The sequence below is a fragment of the Arachis ipaensis genome, chromosome B4 (genome assembly GCF_059453495.1).
Source record: "Arachis ipaensis isolate K30076 ecotype BB chromosome B4, ASM5945349v1, whole genome shotgun sequence".
In the NCBI taxonomy this organism is placed as follows: Eukaryota; Viridiplantae; Streptophyta; class Magnoliopsida; order Fabales; family Fabaceae; genus Arachis; species Arachis ipaensis.
In genome coordinates, this window is record NC_142439.1 from 134,584,988 (window position 1) to 134,591,944 (window position 6,957).

The 6,957-nt window shown below is 41.6% G+C and overlaps 1 protein-coding gene and 1 pseudogene across 2 annotated transcripts; both read right to left on the reverse strand.

The window, feature by feature from the left end:
• Positions 1-1,652: 1,652 nt before the first annotated feature.
• Positions 1,653-3,362, reverse strand: LOC107637098 (uncharacterized). Its single transcript, XM_088484987.1, has 3 exons — positions 3,132-3,362; positions 2,535-3,086; positions 1,653-2,459 (listed from the first exon to the last, which is right to left on the reverse strand). Exons 1-3 carry the CDS (start codon positions 3,360-3,362, stop codon positions 1,653-1,655), a joined length of 1,590 nt encoding a protein of 529 aa, XP_088341113.1.
• Positions 3,363-4,640: 1,278 nt separating this feature from the next.
• On the reverse strand, positions 4,641-6,448 carry LOC148569319 (uncharacterized; annotated as a pseudogene). The gene is made up of 3 exons (XR_015880745.1): positions 6,315-6,448; positions 5,712-6,105; positions 4,641-4,847 (listed from the first exon to the last, which is right to left on the reverse strand). The product of XR_015880745.1 is annotated as an uncharacterized LOC148569319 (transcript).
• Between the last annotated feature and the right edge of the window lie 509 nt (positions 6,449-6,957).

Sequence of the window (6,957 nt, forward strand, 5' to 3'; positions counted from 1 at the left end):
TAAAAAACCTAAATGAGCCAAGGGGAGCTCATTGTTACCCAAATTCGTCAAATCAAATTTTGCTACAACAATCCACCAGATCACATTTTTATATAATTCGAATCAATAGGATTCGAATTAGGTTTGCACATAATTCGAATTGATTAAATTCGAATTACTCCCTAGCTTTCTTCTCACCTAATTTGAATCAAGTAGTACCGAATTATGATTCAAAATTTGTGAGTAATTCGAGTGGAGTTCATTCGAATTATAAAGGAGGAGTTCGAATTAAATCAATTCGAATTACATGGAGAATGACACACGAGTAGAGTTCGAGTCATATTGATTCGAATTACTTGATTTTGTCTACACTAAGTAATTCGAATCTACTTGTTTCGAATTACAATGGATTCGCCTATATAAAGAGTTCGAACCAAGTTCATTCGAATCACTTTCTCATTCTCATACCCCACCAAATCCCAAAGAAAACGACCAACATTCGGGCCGAGTAAGACCGGAGCGGCATATTCAGGCGATGGGGGACGATCCGGGGAGGCTTTATCGTTTGGATGGAGTTGCTCATATCACCGGGGTGATCAACGACGAGGTTAGTGGTTTCTGATGTTGCGCTTTTGATAGTGTTTTCTGTTATTGGTTAATGGTAGTGGTTGATGAAAGCGGTTTATGATAGTGGTATTTGTTCGTGGTTTATGATAGTGGTTTTTGTTCATGGTTTTTTATAGTGGTTTATGTTATTGTTAGTGGTTTAGGATAGTGGGTTAGGATAGTGGTTTAGGATAGTGGTCTAGGCCAGTGGTTTTTGTTAATAGTTTTTTATGGTGGTTTATGTTAGTGTTAGCGGTTTAGGATAGTGGTATAGGATAATGGTTTTTGTTACCGGTTTTTGTTAGTTGTTTTTGTTAGTGGTTTTTGTTAATGGTTTTTGTTATTGGTTTTTTGTTAGTGGTTTTTGTTACCGGTTTTTGTTAGTTGTTTTTGTTAGTGGTTTTTGTTAATTGTTTTTGTTAGTGGTTTTTTGTTAGTGGTTTTTGTATATGTTAGTGGTTTGTGAAAATGTTCTAATTATGCGGTCCATCTACTGTCTAGCCTTGGCGTTGCATATCCAGCGTTAGGCGGCAGTAGGGGATGCGTCTTGATGAGAGGTACGTTCCGTACTTGCAGATGGCCGGCTTGTACCATCTTGCGAGACTGAACGACAGATGGTTCCGACTAGACGAGCCCCTAGTCAGTGCATTCGTCGAGAGGTGGCGGCCTGAGACGCACACCTTCCACATGCCGTTCGGAGAGTGCACCATCATGCTGCAGGACGTCGCATACCAGCTGGGGTTGCCGGTGGACGGTCATTATGTTAGTGGTTGCCTAACAGACTTCCACCTATACATTGAGGGTGGGAGGCCTGCTTGGACGTGGTTCCATGAGTTGCTCGGTGTCTTACCTCCTGAAAACCAAATTCAAAAATTCGTAGTGAACTGCACATGGTTCCAGGAGACATTTGGAGAGTGTCCCGACGGGGTTGATGAGGAGACAGTTAGGCGCTTTGCACGTGCCTATATCATGATGTTGTTGGGGACGCAGCTGTTTGCCGACAAGTCCGGCAATCGTATACACATCAGATGGCTACCCTTTGTTGCTAGACTTGAGGAGATGGGTGGCTACAGTTGGGGGTCGGCGGCACTAGAATGGTTGTATCGATGCATGTGCCGAGTCGCCAACAGACATGTTGTGAAGTTAGCTGGGCCGTTACAGTTACTGCAGTCTTGGATCTTTTGGAGGTGGGAGAGAAAGAAGGACCATGACTCAGCATTCTCACCCTCAACTAGTGCGAATGCCACAGGGAGTATGTTGGAATTCCCGTCCTGTGCAATCGCCACAAGCAACGTTCCGCCATACTTGCCATATAGATGGGTGCCGTCAATACTCACCAACGGTTTGTAATGACGAAATGCCTCGATACAAGGGGGAAACGTCCAGAACATCCTATGAAAATAAGCCCGAGACTCGTCCACCTGTCCCCCAACTTGAACAGGCCAAGTCCTGAGGACTGCTACAGTACCAGGCATCGTCCACTGAACTCCTAACACCCACCGAGGGAGCTCGTTGTACGACTCATCCCAGTCCCCATAGATGATTGCAACCGCCTTCTGCTTCGCCATCCACACCCTCCTATATGTAGGCCTGAACCCAAAGTGTATGTCCGTGGCATTTAGAAGCACCTTGATGTTGACGGATGCGTCAGCCCTAACCATTGGCATAATGAATGTCGCTATCACATGATAGTCCAAACTCATATGGTCGCTGGAGATGGAGGTGGCGAGACAGGTATGCGGTCCGTTGTACCGCTTGACTTCCCAGATGCCCTTGCGTTGTCGGAGACTCAACCGAATCAACCATGTGCACCCATTCCCAAACTCAGAACACTTTCCCACGTATCTGCGATAGTCAGACTCAACTACCTTGTACTGTACCCCTCGGCGGATGCTGTAAGTCTTCACACTCAACAGCGCCTCATCTTTATCCTGAAATTGTTGACCAACTTGGAACTCTGTCATACTGGCAGACCCTTCCGTATCTCTAGCGCCAAATCCAGCAAGCTGCCCAGGATATTCGTCCTGCCTCATGGCATCCAGGTCCAACGATGAAAAATGGGGTGGGTACTGCTGTGTGCCAGAACTAGATCCACCTGTAGCCCTTATCGGATCACTCGCTCCAACATCATCGCCGCTGTCATCAGCGATCATATCCGGCTCGACATCATCGTCATCTGGATCATCAAACAATCCCTCTCCAACACCAGCCGGTGTAGGACACTGTACTTCGGTCGGAAGATGTTCCCCATATCCAACCTCGTCTCCAACATTGCCGCTGAGATCAACAGCGAACGATAGGGAGGCGGCAGGCTGGATCGGTGGCTCATACACTGGAACGGACGATGAAGCAACCGCAGGTCTCGAGCTCGAACCGGCCACCGTGGCTATAGTGTTGGCATTCCGGTTCGACCCACCCGAGCTGGATACCACGTCAACCAACTTTGCCAACAGCTCTGGTGTCCTCACCTCGGGAAACTGCCTACGAGAAAGAAACATGACCTGCAAGTCCTCATCACTCCCGATCGTGAAACAATCATACTTTACCGTATCATGGAGCACCGTGATTGGAATGCGATAGAAAAACTTCTTAACCCTTTTCACTCCTTCCAGACCAAGCTTGACCAGCACGGAGCTAACGAGAGAATCGTAGCTGATCGTTGGGCTCACGATAATACATAGAGGATCCTTATCAGTGAACTTCACGCCAAACTGAGTTTTTCTCTTAATCGATCCTCTGTGGTGTACTAGCACTAGAAAACTATCCTCACTAGCCATCTCACCTCTTTGTTGACAGCAACATGAGTTCACAGCATATATATAGAGCTCCGCTTCACACTAATTCGAATCAACTTCATTCGCACCATATATATATAATTCGAATCAATTCCTTTCGAATTACCATGCATTAGTAATTCGAATCTACATGTCTCGAAATATGCTTTGCGTCACTATTTCATACTAATTCGAATTAATATCATTCAATTTATTTTTGTGTAATTCGATTCTTATTGATTCGAATTACGTGGGGATTTTGCATGCATAATTCGGTACTACTTGATTCGAATTACGTGGGAAGAAAGCTAGGGAGTAATTCGAATCCTATTAATTCGAATTATATAAAAATGTAATCTAGTGGATTGTTGTAGCAAAATTTGATTTGGCGGATTTGGGTAACAATGAGCTCCCGTTGACTCATTTGAGTTTTTTACCCTTTTCTTAAATTTTCGGATATCAAAAAGTTGGATCTATCCACCTTTAAATGACACTGCGATGTGATGGCTGAAATCTGAATGTTTTAGATAATTTATTCATTAATTTGATTTGATCTTGATGTTAGTTTTTTACTTTATATTCCTGCAAATTAATGTTCTAATTATTTAGTGTCAAATTATTTTTGTTTCATTTTATTTAATTGGTTTAAAGTGACAGCAATACTTTATTATGTTATGAAGTGTTTACTCTTGCAAGTATTCTGTCATATAAAAAGTGAAACACGGTTTGGGAGATACTATTTACATATCAAAATTAGACTATACTTTTTTTTGGAATTAATGAGAAAAAAAGCATAATAATTAATAAGGCTTTCCTTAGCATATGATTATAAAATGTAACTCGAAAGCCTTGTTTGTCAGCATGAAATTTTAAGCTTTCATTTTTCTAAACGCTAACAAATCATTAAAAGGAAATAACAAAATATAGACGCTTGACAAATTTATATTGAAACTATTTTATAAGTGTAGCTTGAGAAATTAATTTCAAAAGTGAAGAACATTCAGGACTATGTTATTTTAAGACTATTGTATAACTATTTGCGATTGAATAAGTAATTCTGTCAATAAATTTACAATACTGCAAAAAATTAATAAAAATTAATGAACTGATTCTACATGTCTGATAGTATCCAACAAAATCACCTATAACTAATTTGGACAAACCAACCAATAACACTGCGTAAATGAAGCACAAGAAGCAACATTCAAAATACTAAATGTGGGTTTGGTTTTGGCCGATTGCGACAAATAAATATGTACCGGCAAGAGAATTTATATAGGAAAAAATATATCTTAGTTCTATGCTCCCACAATGTTTATATACGCTATAAGATCACTATGTATCAAATCAGTGTTAAAGCTAACACCCCTATGTTTATCAGCTTGTTAAGTCCTTCATGTGAAGAAGTGCTGCCACTTAGTTCTCCAGCATTCACATATTGACTTCTTCCAGTGCCAGTATTTGCAGACACATTAACTGACCAACCATCTATGTAAAACAAATTTTAAGGCTGAATAAGCATTACAATAATAACTAACATAGCCCCAAGCAACGAAAAATACAGCTAACTTTATCATGGCATCCTATAATTCTCATTCTTTCCAGAAATTAATTAAAAGAAAAGTTTCAATTAGTTAGCAATAAAGGTTTCATTTGAACTACAACCGCTAACAGATACATTATGCTTAGGCCTTAAGCTATGGCTACAAGACATTGTGGGCTTTAAGAACAAGAAAATTTCTTGGTTGGAATGGAAAACGAACAACTTAGGAGCTTCACGGAAAAATAATGAAAATAAGGGAATACAACTAAATGTCAACGAAAAAAAATAACAAAAGGCAATAAACTCTGGAATTTAGTTTCTATATAAAGAAAAATAAGGTTCAAGTTCACATAACATCAGCTATCAAGCAAGTATTATTGGATCTGAATGAAACAGATCACTGAAGACAGCAAAAAAAAGGGCACAAATGTCACTTTAAGCTTCTGTGATTTCAGAATTGACATTAAGGGTATGAATAAAAACACATCGGACCCAAACACAAATCATAAAGAAACAAATATGAAAACTCACGAATACACACAAGCAACGTAACTTGAAAAGGAGGAGGAGGAGGATTTTGTTGATGGGGGCACACACACACACACAACATTCACATACAAAGGAACTGGATTTCCTTATATGATACTTCACTATCACATCTAATTATATTATAGGGGAAAGCCATCAAAGCATCATTGAGTTCTGTTCACCATTTTCATCGACGTTCCATAAGTGAGATTTCAAGATATAGATTTAACATATAAAAATTATGGTCTAACAGAGCTAAATAGTTTGGAGCAAAAGGCTACCTTTGTAACCCAGAACAGTTGCACACCTACAGCACCATTGACAAGATCCCTCTTCATCCTAGCGTTCTGCACCAACTGCTTAACACCAATGTAGACTCCTCCTATGGCAACAAAGGTCAATGCATAGTTGCCCATCATCTTGAAAGTTCTTATGAGGCCTGGAAGAGCAACGTTTCTCTCAACACGAGGAACATGATTCCAGGTGGCAACAACAGTACCCAGATGGTGCCAGAAATTAAACCAGTTGTTGCACCCTTAATAGTTTTCATCAATGCAGAGTTGTAGGCAGCATACTCCTTATGAGAATCATGTTTTATTCTCTGACCTCTGAAATCAATAAATGCAGAGGTGAATGCCAATGCTGACCCAGCCTGAATTGCGGTTTTGATGCTCCCTTACAGGAAGAAGTGTTCAAATGAGTGTAATCAATTCAGTATTGGTGAAAAAAAATTCATTGCTCAATTACCTCATCCAACATCACAATTCACAAGCAGCAAATACATTTCACAACTAAAGCAAAATCAAATTACCAGAAATGAAAATCCAGACAGCTACGCACAACAAAATCTAGGGTAAGGGCTTAAGAAGAGAACGAAACCGAACCTCCTTGAACGTGTGAAACTGGGCATCTTGCCGAGGAACCTGGATGATTTTGGCAAAGAAATGCAAGTAAACGACGAGAGCGGTGCCGTGAGCTGCAGCAGATCATAAGGAAGTAAGGAACCAGTCAAAACGATCGGCGCAAGCGAAAAGGCGGGAGAAAGGAACAGCAGCTGGCGACGGCTCAACCTCCTCTGGCTCCTCGATCTCCTCCTCCACCTCAACCTGTTGCGGCGCCGAAGTCTCGGCACCGGGATCAATATACAGAGACGGTGACTCCGGCGGCTCCGAAACCTCGACACCGGAGTGAGAGGCTGTATGTGCGGCGGGGACCAACCGAACAGCTCTCTCGACACCATCACGCCCTCCGATCCCTACTAGAATTGAAACCAGTGACAGATCCACCGTTATTCACAAGGCAAAATTCGATTCGAGAAAACGACGTGGAGGAACTGGGGGGACGATTCGAACAGAGCTTCGTCTTCTTCTTGGCCAGAGACTACACGAACAGAGCTTGAGAGAAAGAAGAGCAGAGTGGAGACGACACGAAGAGAGCTTCGGACAAAGAAGAGCAGAGAGGAGACCGAGTGACCGACTGACGGAGACACTTCTTCTTCTTCTTTGCCCAGACAGAAAGAACACTTTA

Bases quoted from the DNA above. Each gene is read 5' to 3' on its own strand.
- LOC107637098 (XM_088484987.1), bottom strand. From the start codon at position 3,362: ATGGCTAGTGAGGATAGTTTTCTAGTGCTAGTACACCACAGAGGATCG. The intron at 3,087-3,131 runs GTAAAGTATGAT...GAGGACTTGCAG, and splicing joins TCACGGTGCTCCATGATACG to GTCATGTTTCTTTCTCGTAG. The intron at 2,460-2,534 runs GTTGGTCAACAA...CGAGGGGTACAG, and splicing joins CCAGTATGACAGAGTTCCAA to TACAAGGTAGTTGAGTCTGA.